Source organism: Hordeum vulgare, chromosome 2H, assembly GCF_904849725.1.
Source record: "Hordeum vulgare subsp. vulgare chromosome 2H, MorexV3_pseudomolecules_assembly, whole genome shotgun sequence".
Lineage (NCBI taxonomy): Eukaryota > Viridiplantae > Streptophyta > Magnoliopsida > Poales > Poaceae > Hordeum > Hordeum vulgare.
This window is the reverse complement of record NC_058519.1, coordinates 5,374,567-5,392,695: the sequence shown is the minus strand read 5'-3', so window position 1 is coordinate 5,392,695 and position 18,129 is coordinate 5,374,567. Positions and strand designations below refer to the sequence as shown.

General features: G+C 43.7%; 2 protein-coding genes and 1 long non-coding RNA gene across 4 annotated transcripts; 1 reads left to right on the top strand and 2 right to left on the bottom strand.

Annotated features, from left to right (window-relative positions):
• Nucleotides 1-6,212: 6,212 nt before the first annotated feature.
• Nucleotides 6,213-7,984, bottom strand: LOC123429062. Its single transcript, XM_045113121.1, has one exon. The coding sequence runs from the start codon at nucleotides 7,883-7,885 to the stop codon at nucleotides 6,434-6,436; it is 1,452 nt and encodes a 483-aa protein (XP_044969056.1). The 5' UTR covers nucleotides 7,886-7,984; the 3' UTR covers nucleotides 6,213-6,433.
• A 5,134-nt stretch (nucleotides 7,985-13,118) lies between these two features.
• Nucleotides 13,119-16,861, top strand: LOC123429061. 2 transcript variants are annotated; one of them, XR_006622618.1, is made up of 4 exons: nucleotides 13,119-13,250; nucleotides 15,878-16,004; nucleotides 16,188-16,379; nucleotides 16,475-16,861. It is a non-coding gene; the product is annotated as an uncharacterized LOC123429061 (long non-coding RNA). The 2 variants fall into 2 exon arrangements; XR_006622619.1 differs by having other exon boundaries at nucleotides 16,188-16,387.
• Nucleotides 13,273-15,568, bottom strand: LOC123429060 (putative disease resistance protein At3g14460). The gene has a single exon (XM_045113120.1). It carries the CDS (start codon nucleotides 15,455-15,457, stop codon nucleotides 13,985-13,987), a length of 1,473 nt encoding a protein of 490 aa, XP_044969055.1. The 5' UTR covers nucleotides 15,458-15,568; the 3' UTR covers nucleotides 13,273-13,984.
• Nucleotides 16,862-18,129: the final 1,268 nt, after the last annotated feature.

The following is an 18,129-nucleotide window of genomic DNA, read 5'->3' as shown; positions in this document are numbered from 1 at the left end:
TGGAATATAATTTTATTTAATATTTAAATGTAATTGCAAAAATAGTTAATCATTTTATTATTATTTAGCATCATCAAAATAATTTAAAATTTAAAGCACAACACATATATAAATTCAAAATATGAAACTATTTACTACGAATATACAAGAGTGTATGATACATTTGCATTATAATATAGATATCATTCATATCATTTTAAGCATAGAAAACACAACTAGGGAGAATATTACAGCAAATCAGTTACATCACTTGGAAGAAACAAAAAGATCTTCTGGATGGTATTACATTTTTCAATATATCAATGTAAACCTATGACTATTGATAACTACAATCTTCATATTTTAGTTGCTTCTTGATCCTATAATTCAACTGCAACTCAATTATCCTTCTCTCGAATATGTAAAAGAAAAATGCACCTTAGATATATGCGACTAAATCTACACAATAGTTTTTCAAAATATGGAAGAGAAGATTTTAACTTATAAAAGCTAAAAGCCAGGCAATTAAGTATGTTGAAGAGAAAGCCTCACCAATTGTCTTGCAATCAGAAACTTCTCTTACCAAATCTTCACTATGAAGAACAGGTTGATCATTGCACACAAGGGCAAATTCAGCAACAAACACAATATCACTAGCCTTTGTTCTTGAATCCGTACTCCGAATAGTACCATACGCAACATTCTGCTTGTAGGATATATTAAAGTTTTTAAAACTACTTTGAAATCAACCTATATTATGATCAATATTAGCATTGAACGATAATGATGCTATATTTTGCACGAACAATATGAGGTTTTTTAATGTCCGCCCAGTATAGGTGCCCCAAAGAAGTACAGAAAGTCAATTGTCTGATAGCCAACTTCCTCGGTCATCAAGATTAAGTCATAATAGGAGACATCACACCTCATCATGGTTCTTTGTCAAATTTGGGCTTCCTAATTCGCATCTTCATAGTGCAGGTGGTCAACATGTCCTTCGCCATCCTAGATATATAAAAATATCAATTAAACCATTACAAGTAAAGACAAATTAAGTAATGACATAACAGGGACAATTTATATTGCCAATAGACATGAATTCCTAGCAGATAAATGAGGGAAGGAGAAAGAAGGATCCACCTAGAACAAGATTGTAGTCTCAGACAGACAGGGAAATCAAGCAATACAAGTTGTGGAACTCGGCTCAACAATTTGTGTCCCACAACCGATGAAACCTACCAAAAGATACACAGTAGCACATCAATGCACTATATGCTTATGTTAACTGAAGATAGAGAGAGGAGGTACAAGACCATGGGTCCAGCCACACACACACACATATATATCGCTGTCGACATATGGATTCAGGACAGGTTTTAAGTTGAAAAATGTACAGATTATGCAAATGGAGCATTATCCAAGCGACGGCTAAGATTCTGTTAAGCACTAGGTCCTGACGACGTTGACTGCTTCCTTAAACAAAAGGGAAAACATAAGTACATAGGATCATCATGTGATGGTGCAAGTCTTAAGCATTTTCTCTGTTCCTAATTCAGTCATTTGATTCTAATGGTTCAATTTATGCATCAGTACAATGAGAAATAATTGGTAGAGGAAAAAAATAACAATTTTCCACAAGAATGTTGCAGCTTCAAGTCGAAGCAATTGGTTTGAAAAATAATTTACCAGAGTAGTTGTGCATGTCTTTTGTTTCATATTTGACTACTGTATATAAAAATACACATAATTACTAGACTACTTTACTGTTTTATATGAAACATTATGTAACCGATTTAAGGCGTGTCATATTTCTCAATAAGTCTGATCAAATTTAAACAATAGCCAATGAACCGGTCTAGCAGATGTGTAGAACACACACACATATCAATGGATCAATCGACCTGATTGGTGTATTAGGCATTGGCACAACGAAAATCTGTAGTCAGACACAGCCCGTACATGTTTATGGGCTTTTTACATCAATGATTGCTTAATTATTTGTCTACATATGGGCTAATTATGCAGTTAGCAGCGGCCATTAGGCATCCACAGTACACATTGTGCTACGAATCGTTGAGGGCGATTGGCAGGAGTTGCCCCTTGTACGTCCCTCCCTGTCTGCATTGTAAACTTTGATTGATCGATGTAATGTTTGAAACTAAATTATATCACAGAACTTTGATTATATCTTGATAAATACTTGGTCTGGTGACATGCATGGAACTACACATTAATTATATAATTAGGCATCAATCATTTCTACAGCATACGAATCAACAAATTACACATCCAATCAAGCATTCAACGGACATGAGGCAAAATTCTACAACTAACAGACCAACATCACACACCTAACAAAGCCATAATGGGTTCTTATATTACCTTGGATCTGCCTGCTGGAGATGGCCATGCTCGACCCTTCATACTATCCACTGACTTGCTGTTCATCAAATGAAAAAATAGATCAGTATACAAACACATATTGGTGGGGATTAGAGAGGATTAGGGTTCCTCTCTATGGTTAGGGATTGGGATAGGGTATGATGGCCATGGGGCTTGAGAAGAAGCGCCTTGGGGGAGAGGCTGCCGTTAAATACGGTGAGGGAGGAGGGGCGGTGCTGCCTCAATCAGACGACGGACAGGGGCAACGGCCATGCGCGGCAGCCACGTGGGAAGGTGAGGGCGCAGGGTGGATGACCCGATGCATAAGGGGAGGAGTGGATCCACCTGAAGGAAAAGAGAAGGAGGATGGTGGAGAGGAGCTGACCTGCGTCGCCAGGAGCTCTCACGCGTCTGTTCGTCTCCTCTGCCGCACTTCTGTTCGCCTCCTCTGCCGCTCGAGGTAGATCGAATTTCTTGGAGTTTAACATCGAATGGGATGTTTACGGTTAAATCCATGTATTTTGATCTCATTGATTCCGTACCTATTCCAAAAACCCAGCATATTTGGAAGGTCAGAGTGCCTCTTAGAATTAAAGTTTTCTTGTGGTTTGTACACAAGGGAGTCATTTTAACAAAGGATAATCTGGCCAAACGGAACTGGAAAGGTAACCCCAGATATAGCTTTTGTCCAAGGATAGAGAGTATTCAGCACCTCTTTCTCGATTGTCCTATGGCTAAACTTGTTTGGCGCTCGATTCACATTACTTTTAACATCCCTCCTCCTGTTAACTTGAAATCATTATTTGGAACGTGGTTATAGGAAGTTGATGTTCAATTGGCCAAATATATTCGTGTCGGAGCATGTGCTCTTTTATGGGCTTTATGGAATAGCAGAAATGATTTGGTTTTTAACAGACTACGTGATATTCACTTTCTGCAGGTTATCTTCAGAACTACCGCACTGATCCGCACATGGTCGTTACTAACTCATGTGGCAGCCAGGGAGCCTATGGTTACTGGGTGTGTCCGTTGGGAGATGGTAGCACAGGTATCTTCAACCGGTTTGAATGGCGTCATATTAATAGGATAGGTGTTTAGGCATCTACATCTTTTAGCAACCTCCGGCTTCGGCGCGCTGTTCGCCATGTATCTTTTTATTTCATCACTTTTTTGCTTTCGTCAAATTTGTACTTTCTGAAGACTTTGTTTGGTTTAATATATGGCTGCATGCATCACTCGATGCAGAGGCCGGGGCAAGGCCTCCTTTTCTAAAAAAAAGTACATGCGTAAAAAGAGAGGAAGCTCACCACCACCGCTGCGACATCACTCCACGGGGTGCCCACACCTCACGAAGGCCATATCGAGTGCCTCGTCGACGGAACCTTGCCATAGACAACGCCCCGGCCATCAAAGTGACTATTAGTGGATTTTTGAACCCCGGTGCATTGGAGGACCTTATCTCAAATACTTTGAAAATCACATTTTAAAGTTTCAAAATATACCAAAAATAATTTAATGTTATCATATGGATTTATATTACACATGGGTAAAGTTTGGTGATGAAATAACTAAACATGTGAGCTATAAATTTTTTTAAATTGTGATTCCAAAATAGTGAACAATACAGGCATTGTTCATCTTTCCAAAATCATATTTTTTTTTCATTTTTGTGTAAGTCGCAAGGTTACTTAATTCAGAATCAAAATTTGCACATGTGTAATATATATACATTCATATAAACATGTTGATTTGTTTTCAGAATTTTTTGAAGCTTCAAAATAGCATTTTGGCACTATTCAAAATATAGGGCTCCAATGCACCGGTCCTCCAAAGTGACCTTTTGTAGTCAACATAACTACAATGATATAGCAGTATGCAAATGAAAATATGCTCATTGGTATTTGACTGGTAGTACAGGGTGATCCTTGGGGCATGGGAATATCCTGGCCTGAGCCTGACGAGTTGGGCAAGAAGGTTCGTGGGAGGGGCAGGCGCGCGGGCTGCAAGGCCCATCCTGATCCTGGGGCGGACGACTTCCACAGCCAGACCGCTGCTTGGGAATATCCTGGTCTGAGCCTGACGAGTTGGGCAAGAACGTAGCCGCCGTCATCCCCGGTGCACATGACGACGGCCGAGTAGAACCCTACGGCGGGATGGTCGCGGTCGTCGGGAACCTGGGGGATCGCGGAGAGGGAGTTGTTCCTGGCGTCGTAGATCAGGTAGCCTCCCATCGTCATCATATGGGCGCCGGCGTAGAGGGCGACTAGGTTCTTGTCCGCGCTGGAGAGGTGGCCCGAGTCCAGGTTGCCGCATGCCCACGGGAGCCCGACGGGTTGCGGCGGCCGCAGTATGTGGAGGGAGGAAAGTTCCGGCGGAGAGGCGAAGACGGCATCGCCCTTGAAGGTCCGCAGGTACTCGATCGGTGACTGGCTCAATCATCTCTTTGCGGCTTGGTTGCTCTTCTCTTGCTTCCCAGCCGTCGCAGATTGACTCGCCGCCGGACACGGCCTCGTTGTCGGAGAAAGCAACCTCGCGCTTGAGCAGAACCATCGAAGGGGCCATGGCGCGGCTAGCTCTAGGGAGGATTACGTACAGTTGGGTGGAGGGAGAAGGGATTTTTGGGGGTCGATGGTGGCCACTCGGACAGATGGAGTTACGACTGAAAATATCATCGCATACCAAGGTTATACAATGGCAATGTTTTTTATTACATGTACATATAAAAATAATGTACTTTTTGAAAGAAAGAATTGAGACCTCATATAAAAATTCATTAGAAGTACACTGAATCGCAAAACATAATAAAATTTACATCGGGAGTGAACGAGTCGCCGAAGCGCCGCTATCGCCACTCCTCAAATGGAGTCTCACCCGACCATCGATAACACTCGGAAGTCTTCGTGTGTGTGTTCTTAAGGACCATCACCCTGGAGCCGGAGTACCCTTTAATCTGAACTACCTCACACCATAACCCGCCCCGCACGTGTACGACGGGAAATCCTCTCACCGTCTAAGGAGACGACATGAATATATGCCAGAGCTCTGTCCATTTCGCCCAGATGGGTGAACTCAAGGACGATCGGGGCTCGGAAGATCAATTCGAGGAAGGAGCATCCTAAGCCGCCCAAATGCGATCCTACACAGACTAAAAACTGTAATCTAAACTACTTGTGAGAGCCCTAGGCGTCGACCTACAGATTAGAGGGGGGCGGGGGGGTCAGTTGGCTCGCTGATCGTCTGATCGTGTCACAACATGTATCTGATCACATTGCTAACCCCACGCTCATGTCACCCTTCTCCCATGGTTTATCATCATCAGGCCATTGTCGCAAAAAAATAGTAATTGTAGATGGTGCATCAAAGAATGACCTCCTCGACAACTATAGAATCTAAATTTCTATCCAATAACGGTCTCGAAACAAGCCCACCAAAACACCGCATTATGTGAATAAAAAAGAAAAGACATTCCATCATCTTCCCCACTAAGCAAACCTAATACTCACTCTATTCTAAAATTTAAGGTGTATAACTTTATTGATGAAAAGACAACTTTTTTAACTCTGACCAAGTTCAAGGCAAGAATATCGAAACCCATAATACTAAATAATAAAATATGAAATTCATTTCATGATCAATCTAAGAATCCGATTTGATATTATGGATACTGATGTATTTCTACAAAAATGTGGTCAAATTTTTGGAGGTTTGAATTTTCAAAAAAACTAACACACCTTATATTCTTCTAATAGATTACAACAACAACAACAACAACAACAACAACAACAATAATATTTTAGAATAAACTGAACACAAAAATTATGAAAATCCCAAAAACATCACCAACACAGCAAAAGCGCGCCCAATCCTTCTAATATACACTATGCCTGCACATGATGGGTCAGGGGCGAGAGCGGCCGCCCTTCCTCCCCTTCCCAAGGGCAAGGAATTGTTGGATGGTAGAACATACAACATTGAGATCTCTAATACATTTAGTTGAATGGTCTATTAACACATCCCTTTGTCATGTATCTAAAATTAAAAGAGTCTCATTACACAAGTTTTCAAAACGAAATTAGATTGGCACTCCTTGTCGCTTCCTCCCTGGCAACACGCTACCTTGATATATATCCTGAGCACAACTTTTTACAGACTTAGGAAATGATCTATAAGGGGGTATCCTTGATTCCCATACGATTAGAGTGAAGTCTCCGTTCGGTCTAACACTAGGATCTGTTATAAGATCCCCAAATGTTACACTTGGTGATCCCTTCTTGACCGAAAAACTAGCACTATAAGGTGTCATGCTAAGTGGATGCAGAGCAAAGTCCGTTATGTCAACTGGGTGACCATGGTACATAAGCGTGTTGGGGTGCATGCCGTAAATGGCGAGGTTTCTTTTAACCATTCTCATCCCCTTGTCCAATATGCAACGCCAAAACTTAACATCGAGATTCCTTCTCAACACATCTGCATACGCATTTGTGGAGACAAGTGAACCTTCTGTACCATGGAACTTCTTGGCAAATTCATCTGCTATTTGCACTAGTTGCGGATGCTCTGCGGGGTCCTCGCTCCCGAAGGATAGCGTTTTGAAAAGGTATCTCAACTCGTCGTAAGACATAGCAGTTAGGAAGATTGGTTTCACCGATCCGAATCTGGCTAATCTTTGAAGTCTACTTACAATGATGATCTTGCTTCCTCTGCCCATTCTTGTTGTGACCAATGAGTGAAACCTTTTCCAATCATCATCACCTACATCAGAAGCAAACTCAATGACTACCAACATCTTCACCCCAAACTTGGTCCTTCCATGCCTCAAAAGGGTGTCACCATTCAAGTGCAGAACAGAAGAAAAGCGTGCGCGAACTCTTTCATCGCCACACGCGTGAGCAACCAAAGTTTTTTTCCCAACTTTAGCACCACCTATGATCGGAAGAACAGCCGTTGCCTGAGGAAGATCGTTGTGCTGCAACAAGAAGCTCAACAGCTGTTGCTTCTCAGCATGTCGGCTGAACATGAAGTTGTGGGTGTACAGGTAAGTGTCATAAGGCCTGCGTGACATGCGCTCGCAACCGCCCAGAAGCATAACAAATTCTGTCATGTTAGCAGCAGCAGTTTCTAAGCTTTCCAACGCACCGTCCGACTCGGGGCAGCCGGCCTCTTTGGCCATCCTCCGAGAACGCTTGAGTAAATAAAGATGGCTGTTGAACGAGTCTTTGCTGCTAACCTCGTCGAAGCCCGAACTGTTTCGGAGGGCGCGGTGCATCAAGGTGTCCAGCACCCGGTACCCTCCATACATGGCCTCGGAGAACATCTTGAGCTGGGCCAGCATCCCGGAGTTGGTTATGTACCGCCCGTCCGCCTCCTCGATGACGGTGCGAACGCGCATCAGGAGATGCTGCAACCGCTTCGCCAGCTTCTGCTCCTTTGATTGTGCATGGATGGAGGAGTGGTACTTGCTCATCAGCAAGGAGATGAACCGGCTCACAAGCTCGCCTGCAACTGCGGACATGGCAACCTCCATGGGCAACGATTGATGAGGTAAAACTGCTGGATGGTCACACGGCCAATTTAACTAGGCTGGCCTCTTGCCAAGTCTTGCACAGGCTCTTGGCAAAATGGTGAAAATTCTCCAGGGATGACCAAGACTATTGACAGGGACTTGAGTGGTTGTGTGCAGTGCTATTTTCCTAAACGTCCACACGCGTGACAAGGAGAAGCCAACTTGTCTAAGCCACATTAATTATTGGTAATTTCTGTGTGCTCATCTTTCATAGGATTTTTTGTTCAATTATGTGTGCTCTACTCTTGCAAATTCCCACCGCAAAATTTCTTGAGATTTTTCTAGATGAGTATGGCTGGAAATGCAGGGCGCCACTCGATTTTCAGCAAAGAAACTGGTGGAAGATGTTACGCGGCGTGGCGAATGAAGACGAGAACCGCGACTCCATGCCTGACTCCTTTGGTTTCTTCAGAGCCCAGTCAGTACGTCAGTAAGTCCCCGTGTGGCTTATTTTTGTGCTGGTTTAGTTTAGTTGACCAGGTTTTATTTCCTTTGCAAAACTGGGGAGTTTTCTTCCTAGTCGAAATTGTTTTATCCCTGTGATCAGTGGAATATCCTATTGGGGGCAATTGTTCCATCTGGTTTGTGATTTTTTTAGAATGTTCCAATGCTTCAAGTGTGTTTCCTTTGTTTGGTTTTCCTTTTTTCCTACTCGTTATTTTATTTTATTTTCAAAACCCATGAACATATTTGTAATTCCCAAACTTTTTCAAAATCATGAACTTTCTAAAAAATTTAACATTTCAGAATTTGTAAGCGTTTTTTTTTCAAATTCATGAGCACTTTTAAAATTCATGAACTTTTTGAGTCTATCTCAGTTTCGTTGTGTCTCGGAAAAAAGAGAGGACAAATTGAAGAGTCAAATAAGCATGCTTTGCATGGCTGCAAGCTGGCCCATCTGCACGTGATCTGAAAAAGTTCCCGAGGGGCCCCGGAAAGTTCAGATTGTATTTTACCTGAAAAAGTCTAACCCGGCTGAGCTTCGATTCCTTTCTCACTATTGCATGTGTTAATAGCTTACTGCAAGGAAGCTGTAGTACTTAACATCAACAAGGGCATATGAGGACTTTATGCTGGTATCAACAAGGGCATATGAGGACTAGCTCTCCTTCATCTTCGAAGGACGTGAGAAAAATTATGAGGCACATAAGGATACTTTGAGACTCCCTTTAGGACGCCATTTATGGCTCGTTAATCCTCCAGACTTAAATTGTATTCCCATGTTTTTGGACATTGACCAATGAATGAAGTGTGTTTAGACTAAAAAACAAAAAAAGTTGAGCTTCCTTTTGGATTCTGAAAACTACCTGCTGTTTTTCTTAACCTGTTTGTTGGAAAGGTCTCATCGAAGCATCATCACAATTAGAACTCGACTAAATTCAGTTGAACTTGAACTCCATGCGTGCAAGAGAGCCTTTCACTCAATTATCCTGAATTTTGCCTTGAATATAACAAGCCCATCCAATCATCCATGCAGCATGTATAACGTAAAATCCAACTATACTGATTATTTATTTTTTTGCAGGGAAGACTGAATTTTGTGACAAGAAACAAACATACATAAACTATTGATTATATTTGTCATTGTTGCTTCTTCGGAAGCATATATTGTAGAAAATGGCAATGCCCCAACAACTGGCCGCATTGCAGTTTTGACTGATACACGCTATAGAAAGAAGTACTCCCTCCGTCCGGAAATACTTGTCACAAGAATGGATGTATCTAATGTATTTTAATTTTAGATACATTTATTTTTATTCATTTGTGCGACAAGTAATTCCAGACGGAGGGAGTAATATAAGGTTGTGCCCTGCGCTGCACACACGTGCATGGGCAGATCAGATGGGCTAGACAAGGGTGCATGGAAAACCACCTACACATATATCAACAGGCAACCCTACTGATTTCGATTCAGGGATCACAAGGGCCATCCATCTGGTCAATGTTGCAAGAAATCAACATAATCAGGCGGAGAACATGCATATACGAACAAACCACGTGGTTCGATGGGAATTTATGATGAAAGTGACCATATAGCTGATGAAATTCCACAAGTACTCCTGCATATATGTACGTATAGCATTAATGGTGGCAACATCATTTTCATGAATTATTCCACAAGTTGTGACCATATATGTACGCGTCTACCGGCCCGTCGTTGAAGTGGATGCATGTGGTGCTTATGGAGTTAAAAAGCATAGATCCAAAAGCTAGCCACTTGGATCTTTGCAGTTCTAGGAAAAGGACCAAATGAGGATATTTCACAATTGTTGTATATAAATGCCAGACACATACTTGTCACAACACAACTACGGGTATGTACGTAGTATAACGTCAGAAAATGAGATAGCTACGTACGTCCAGCCAACCAGAACGCGACCCCTGGTCGTCGGCGATACCTTAGATTCTTATATACTTCGTTCATATTGCATTTCTCTTGACCCCTTCATGTGGGTTCTTTTTGCAACTTGTACCGTCATGAACAGGTAATTTTCTAAATGTCCAAACTGGTGACAAGGACAAGCCAACTCTTGTCCAAACCACACAAATTGCTGTTACGTACACGAGAAATTAATTGTAATATTTGTACTTATCTTTGTGCATGTCTTTTTTCGATACTTTTATTCAATCATGTGTGCTCTATTCGGGCTTGACTGGAGAAGCAAGGCGCCACTCGTTTTCTTGCAAAGAAACTGGTTGTAGACGATCGATTCGTACGCGTCATGGCCAAGGATGACTGGAACCGCAACTCCGTGCTTGACCCCTTAATTTGGTTTCTGAAACCCGGTCAGTACGTCAGTCGGTCCGTGTGGTTTTCTTTTGTGCTGGTTTAGTGTACTTGACCTGGTTTTGTTGCTCTGCAAAAGTGAGAGTTTTCTTCTTACTAGTTGATGAAATTGTTTGGGGTACGCGTCCACCAATTGTTCCGCACGAAACATCCAGTCGTTCGATGTATGTGCGTAGCCGTTCGATCTACGTGGCTCGGTCGCCTTCCCGGACTCAATAATTCCTGAAACAACGGTCGAGTTACAGAAACAATTAATTTGTTGTAAAAAAAATTTGGACACATTAAATCTTGAAACAATGATCAAGTAACAGAAATAATAGTTTTGTTACAGAATATATTTTCTGCAACAAAGCTAATGTTGTAGATTATTTTTTGTTTTCAACTTTATATAGGTGTTATGAATTATTATTATTTTGCAACATAACTAATGTTGCACAATTTTTTCTTACAACAAGGAGGATGTTGCAGAAAAAATCCCACTATCGTCCACCGTGAGCTCCATCAAACGGCGCTGGAAGGGGAGGCGCTATCCGTCACCGCCATCACGCTGCCTCCGGCGAGCTCTGGACCTCCGACCTAGTCGCCTCGCCGTCATCCTCGGCTCCAACGAGGTGGGCGCACCGCGCATGGTGGAGGCAGGCGACAAAGACGACGACCGCATTCGACCCCGGATGGAATGGCGCACCACAGCGGCGACCTTACCCAACCCTCGACTGTAACGTGCTCCGAGTCGGGCGGCCATAGATCCTGGCTCACGGCAAGCTGGGACCACCCCTCTGAGTTGCTGCTGCAGAAGCATATGTGGTTGGTGTTGTTCCCGGGATGAAAGGATAAGAAATTTGTGCAGATGAGTACTCGGCAAAATCGCTGCTCAAGGTTGGGTCGTCCCCCCGAGGCCCCCGCGTCGCCATCCCCGAGCGAGGCGGCCTGGGCGGCTCCCCTCTCCTTCCCCGCCCAGCGAGCCGCTGTCGCCCCTCCCCCTCGTCGCTGCTGCCGATGGGCGCGGCCGGGCGTTGCCCGCGCGGCGCCCCGCAGCCCGGCGGTGGCGACCCTTCTTCCCCCTTCGCTGGATCCCGGCTCAGGCAGGCAGTCCTGGCGACGGAGTCCCTCGGCCGGCGGCGCTCCGGCGCGGATCTGGACGACGGCGGTGCGGAGGCGCTGCCCCTTGGCGGCGGTGATGGCCCTAGCATGCGGCGGCCGGCGGCGCCCGGCTGGCCCATATCTAGGCCCTAGGGGCCGATCTGGGTCGGGGCGGGCCTGCTGGGGGCCGTGGTGGGTTGTCCTCCGGTGGCTCTGGCGAGCTCCTCACGACAGGGACGGCGGCTGCTGTGCCGCGGCTGCTGCTGCGTGGCGACGGAGCTTCACGGGCCCGTTCTGGGCCCGGCTGGACATTTGGTCTGGTGTGCCTCTACGGTTATGCTCGGTCTGCTACCGCCTAAGCCAGTGGAGGTTGTTCCCTTCCTCGTGGCTGCAGTGTTTGTCGGTCCTTGTTTACGGGTGTCTCGTTTGGATCCGACCGGCCTCGCTTCGTTGGCCGTGGTGAGACGACGGCGGCTTCCTCGTGACTGTGTTGCTGCATGTTGGTGGACGGCGGGTGTGGTGGAGCCGTAGGTTGGTCCTGGGTGGCGGGTGCGAGGGGCCGGGAGAAATCCCTGACGGATCTTGCCGGCACCAACGCGGTGACGCCTGCGGGCGCCATCATCCTTCTTGAAGGGCGTCGGGTGACCCTCTCACCCCACCACCCTCTGTGTACCGGGAGAAATCCTAGGATTCGTCCAGACAACAGCGTCGACATCATCGCATTCCTTCTTGAAGGTGGTGCTTGGTACACGACAACTCGATGGCTTTGGAGCGTGGTGGTTATCTTCGGTGGGCACAGCGGTCGCGGGGAGTCGTAGCTTTCGTTGATCCGGCGTTGTTGGCATTTTTTCTCTTATTTTTTCTTCTATTTTTTTTTGGACGTGCTTGCGCTGTCCGCAACAGTGTTCGGGATGTTGTATCTAATGGTTGCTGTATATATCGATATAACAGGACGAAAGCCTATTTCAAAAAAAATCTGTGCAGATTGATGAGGCACGTATCAGATGGACGAGGCGGCGGATCAATCCTTAGGATCCGTCGGTTGAATCGAAATCTTTTCCCAAATTCGTGTTTGTTCGTGTGACGGTAGGTGGAACTAAGAATTTTCTTCTTAGTAGTTGATGAAATTGTTTTGTCCCTGTGATGAATAGAGCCAGAGCAATCACGGAACCTTGAGAAGCTCTGAAATGGGCCAGAAGCGCCTCGTCATTCCGGCCCAAAACCGAACAGCATGGCTTGAAGCCGTTTTTTGGCTTGAAAAATAGACTTTTATATTTTCAGCGGAGGCCCATCCCCAATCCCCTTCTTGATTCCCCATCATAAGCGCCATGGCAGCAGGACTGCAGGGTCGCCGTCGTGCCATCGCGCGGGTCCACGGTGGTCGCCGACGCCAAGTTGGCGGATCCTCGCGGACGCAGCGCCCCGCCGCGGTGCTCTTCCAGTTCTTCCAAGTCCCCGGTAAATTCAATCTGAAACATGTTCCAGTGTCCGTAATCTCGCCAAATCTACTGATTTTTATGGGGTACCTAGCTAAGCAGACCTCTTGATCTAATAGTGTCCTGTAAGTCTGTAACTGCAACTGCAACTGCAAATGCTAATCAGGACCACTTTCTTGTTAGTTCAGTTTATGCTTCGTCAGTAAACACCGAGACGACGAGCTAGTGATAGTGGGGAGTGGTAGCAGTAGCTAGGCATCTGATCTGACACTTTAGATGACGGCGTCTGTTGAGTTCGCTATATATATCTAAGAAGAGAAGGAGGTGTCATCAGATCTGATAAATTTGGCCATGTTTGTTCAATTGTGGATTTTTGCTGATTTTCTGAAAGCAGTTCTACAATGGCTGTTTGTTTCAGATCCTGTTCTTTCAAAGCTGAAAGAAACAGGGCCTGGTAATAGTTAATCAGTATGCATGAACACATCCATTCACAACATATCAAAAGTATAGGACAAGAGTTACAGATTACACTAGTCTGAAGCAACATTACACTAGCCTGAAGCAAAATTAGAATATCACATTACACTAGTCTGAAGCAACATTACACTAGCCTGAAGCAAAATTAGAATATCACATTACACTAGCCTGAAGCAAAATTAGAATATCACATTACACTAGCCTGAAGCAAAATTAGAATGTCACATTACACTAGTCTGAATCAAAACTAGAACCACATTACACTAGTCTGAATCAAAATTACAATGGCACTCCTCGACGCTTCCTCCTCCCCGGCAAGGGACTGCCACCTTCATGTGCATCCTGAGCACGACTTGTGACATAACGAACAAATGATTTATGAGGCGGTATCCTTGATTCCCATGCGATTAGAGTGAAGTCCCCTTCCGGCCTGACGCTAGGGTCTGCTACAAGTGCCCCTAACGACACACTCGGCGATTCCTCCTTGATTTTATACGGTATCATGCTAAGTGGATGCGAGGCGAGGTCCGTTATGTCCACCGGATGGCCTTGTTCTATAAGCAGGGTTGGGTGCACGCCATATATGGAGAGGTTTCTTTTCACCAGCCTTATCCCCTTGTTCAGTATGCAACGCCAGAACTGGACATCGAGGTTCCTTCTCAGCACATTCGCAAACACATTTGCTTCCACGAGGGAACCTTGCACACTGTGCAGCACCTTGGCGATTTCATCTGCTATTTGTGCTAGACGCGGATGTTCTGCCGGGTCTTCGCTTCCAAATGCCAGCGTCTTGAAAAGGTACCTCAGCTCATCGTAAGATAGAACGCTAAGGGAAATTGGCTTCACCGATCCAAACCGGGCTAGTCTTTTTAGTTTGCTTACGATGATGATCTTGCTTCCTCTGCCCATTCTTCTGAAAAACGGCTGAAATTTTTCCCAGTCATCGTCACCTACATCAGAAGCAAACTCAATAACTACCAGCGTTGTCTTCCCGAACACGGTCTTTCCATCGTCAAGCACGCTCAAATGGCTGTCTCCATTCAAGTGCAAAATAGAGGAGAAGCGTGAGCGAACCCTTTCGTCGCCACACACATGGGCAACCAAAGTTTTCTTCCCAACCGCGACACCGCCTATGATTGGAATAACGGCCGGTGCATGATCAAAAGGAGCGTTGTTGTGCTCCAACAAGAAGCTCAGGAGCTTTTGCTTCTCAGCGTGTCGGCTGAACATGAAGTTATCGGTGTAAAGGTAAACATCATATGGCCGTCGAGACATGCGCTCACATCCCCCCAGAAGCACAACAAATTCGGCCATGTTAGCAACAGCAATCTCTAAGTTTTCCAAGACACCATGCGATCCGAGGCGCATGGCCTTGTTGTCTTCCTCTTTTGCTGTTCTAGAACGCTTGAGGGGAATGGCAAAATACAAACTACTGGTAGATGGGTCGTTGCTGCTAACCTCGTCGAAGCCTGCGCCGTCTTCAAGTGCTCGGTACCTCGATGCATCAAGCAGACGGTGACCTCGGTACATGGCCTCTGAGAGCACCTTGAGCTGCATCATCATCCCGGAGTTGGTTATGTACCGAGCATCCGCCTCCTCGATGATGGTGCCAGCTCTCATCAGGAGATGTTGCAACCTCTCCACCACCTTCTCCTCTGACTGTCCATGGCTGGAGGAGTGGTACTTGTTCATCAGGAAGGTGATGAACCGACTCACAATTTCACCTGCAACTGCAGATATGGCAACCTCCATGGCCGGGGTTGATGAGGTACGCTGCTCGTTTGCGTGTGAACAAATTTGACTAGTCTGGTCTCTGCCAAATCTTGAAGAGACTCGCAAAATAGATACTGCTCCATGCGTGAGGAGTGGGTGGTGGGGGTGGGTGAGTGGGTGGGAGACACGGATAATTTTGTTTAAATGCCCAAGCATAGACATGTCAAGCCAACTGCCCAAGCAGGATGATAAAATACAAAAAACTGACCGATCGATCAGTATTTGTAATATTCACGGTAGGTCCAGACTGATTATCTTTCCATTGCCAAATGTATATTTAATCTTCTTTGTACTTGACTCTGTTTTCTGCTCCTTTTAATCCTACATATGACATATCCCATATAATGTGCAATCTGCTCCAGCGTAGTCTGACCGTGAAAGTTGCTTGGACTTTTCCAGATGAGCTTCAGTGGAGAAGCAGAGCGCAACTTGATCATCGCCGAGGAAATAATATGCTCCCTTATTTATCATGATCAGTGATGATTGAATCACAGCGCCATGCTTAAGTAATCTTTCAAGGGTACATGTAAGCCTGCTTGTCTGTATATTTGCTCCTTTGATTCTTCAAAACACGATCAGTCTATGTGCGGCTTATTTTGTGCTAGTTTAGTTATAAATCGAAGACTTTTGCACCTTGTGCATTCGTCTGAGATGATTTTGACCTCCACAATTCTAAAGATAAAACTGTGCTGTGCATGTTAATCAGCAGGATTGGAGCAATCACAGAAGCCTGAGACTCTTGTTTTTTTTGGGGCTGCCTGAGACACTCTGAAATGGACCAAAAGTGCGTCGTCATTGAAGCCCAAAATCTAACAGTATAACCCTGAAGATGGCCGTGCGGCCCAAAGTATGCTCTTTGCCAACGAGGCCCAAAAAAGTGGGGCTTTGTGATTGTTTGCAGGTAAAGTGGTACGTTGATGACTTGATGTTGAATAAAGCTCTCTCTTTTCCACTTACCGTTCTTTCTTACTTAGTGTCGTCTCACCTACTACGCAGGGCACGCCACTTAACCCGTTGCTTGGTGTTATTGTTGATCACGAGTTTGTTACGCCGAATTTTTGGGGACCCTGCGAAGTACTAATGATTCCATATGTGGTTCAAGGCGTTCGATCCGCATTAATCCAGAATCAAGGGGTGCGCTACTATACCTTTGGCATATATGCATGTAGAGAGATCTTATAAGCTGGTACATCTCACTCGCGGCGAGCGAGAGCAGTGTGTTGCTCCAAGCCGCATGAAAAATGGACCACAACCAATGTGGCCCATTTAATAAAGGTCCAGTTTTTTCTGTCAAATATGGAAAATTAGCTTACTGAGGTATATCTAATAAATTTAAATTAGTTAGTACTAAAAAGGATTGAAGACGGTGTGGTATAAATAATAGTGCAGACATAGAAAATCAAATCATTCATATAACTCTAAACAATGTCATGTTTTTTTAAAAGAGTTTATGTATTTTTGAAATGTGTGCATGTATTTGTTAAGTGTTCTTGTATTTAAACAAAGTTTATATGTTTTAAAAATGTCCTTGTATTTAGTTTCCTCGTATGTCTATATAATTGGAAAAGGTGTGCGGCACATTGAAAAAAATACATATAATTCAAAAAAATGTTTAATGCATTTTTTAATGGTCATGTAATTAAAAATTGTTTGATGCATTCGTTTTCAACGTTCACATGATGTAAGGAAGTATTTGAACCACTTTTCAAATTTTCATGTAACTAAAAAGTGTGTGATATATTTTCTTCAATTTTCATATAATAAGTTTAAATAATAATTAACAGAAAGGAGTGAGGACCACGTGTAATAAAAATTATTACAAAAATAGAAGATTGAAATATTCATATACTTCTAAATAATATTCATGTTTTTTTACAAAATTTCGCATGTATTTTCTAAAATAATTCATCTATTTTTTAATTTTTAATGTATTAAAAAAGTATATATACTTTAAAATCTCGGGAGCAGTGTTTTGGCTCCAGGAGCATATGCTCCCACATGAACAGTACGTGAAAAAGAATATTCAATGTTTTCCAAAAAAAAAAGGAATTTTTTGTGGATGATTGTATTAGTGTCGCAAACTTGCATGACAATTTTCATGCGATAAGGAGCAACAGTGTTTCGTCGGTAAAAAACAAATTTGGGATGACATTTTGGGGTAACTTTTGGTGTTCAATTTTTATTTTTATTTTGCACAAGCCAAAATATTTAACCTTCTTGCATCAGAATTTGCAGGTAGCATTTGGATGTGACTAAGTATACAAATAAATTTTGTCGTGTTTTTGTTTTCATTTCAAACTTTTTCTGGCCCCGGGAGCATATGCTCTCAGGAGCCGAATTGACTTTCCATCAAAATCTACTCTTATTTTGTTTATTATTAATGTTCATAAATATAGAAAAGGTTCCTAACAAATCATAATAAGTACATGCAAATAAAAAATGTTTGATGCAATTTCGTAAATGTCCATGTAATAAAACAGTGTCTTTAACCTTTTTTTACCAATGTTCATGTAATGTAAAAAGTGTTTGATGCTTATTGTTTTAAAAATGTTCATGTTATTAAAGAAGTGTTCAATGCATTTTTTGAAAAGATGTCATGTAATGTAAGAAATTTTGATGATTTTTCAAATATTCTTGTAATTAAAGAAGTG